At 30.3% G+C, this 501-nt stretch overlaps 1 protein-coding gene across 2 annotated transcripts in view; it reads left to right on the top strand.

Moving 5' to 3' along the window:
* LOC106873806 (interaptin) overlaps positions 1-501 on the top strand; it is a 27,026-nt gene that overhangs the window by 22,711 nt on the left and 3,814 nt on the right. For both annotated transcript variants that reach the window (XM_014921319.2, XM_052975849.1), the window contains exon 18: positions 97-184. In XM_014921319.2, coding sequence (XP_014776805.1) covers positions 97-184 — 88 coding nt within the window. The remainder of the gene's footprint in view (positions 1-96; positions 185-501) is intronic.

Below are 501 nucleotides of genomic sequence, written 5' to 3'. Positions count from 1 at the left end.
ATATATATATATATATATATAGCTAAATGCATAATGTGTCTATATATGTATGAATCTTTAGTGAATATGTAATATACATAAATATTTATCTTACAGAAATCAGATGAATGTTCAATTGAAACAGAATATAGAAGAACTCAGTCAGCAGTCTGATATTAAGATACAAACAGACTTACAGATGAACGTAATATCTTTTTTCATAATAGGATATATATATACATAAAAATATATATAGATGTATATATATGTATATATTGTGCTTGTGTGGGTATTTGTGTGTGTGCGCGTGTGTCTGTTCATATATCTCAATATCTGTCATCATGTGAATTAGACATTGTGAATGTTCTCACTAACTGGAATGTCCATGTTTGATAGGATGGTTGTAGAGATGATTCCAGCGTTTCATGAAACCAATGAACAGTAAAAATACAGACACACTCTTCTATCTCTCTCTCTCTCTCTCACTGCCTATTATATCCATACACACACACACACACACAC

This window comes from Octopus bimaculoides, chromosome 22 (genome assembly GCF_001194135.2).
Source record: "Octopus bimaculoides isolate UCB-OBI-ISO-001 chromosome 22, ASM119413v2, whole genome shotgun sequence".
Classification (NCBI taxonomy): Eukaryota; Metazoa; Mollusca; class Cephalopoda; order Octopoda; family Octopodidae; genus Octopus; species Octopus bimaculoides.
This window is presented reverse-complemented; position numbering and strand designations above follow the sequence as displayed.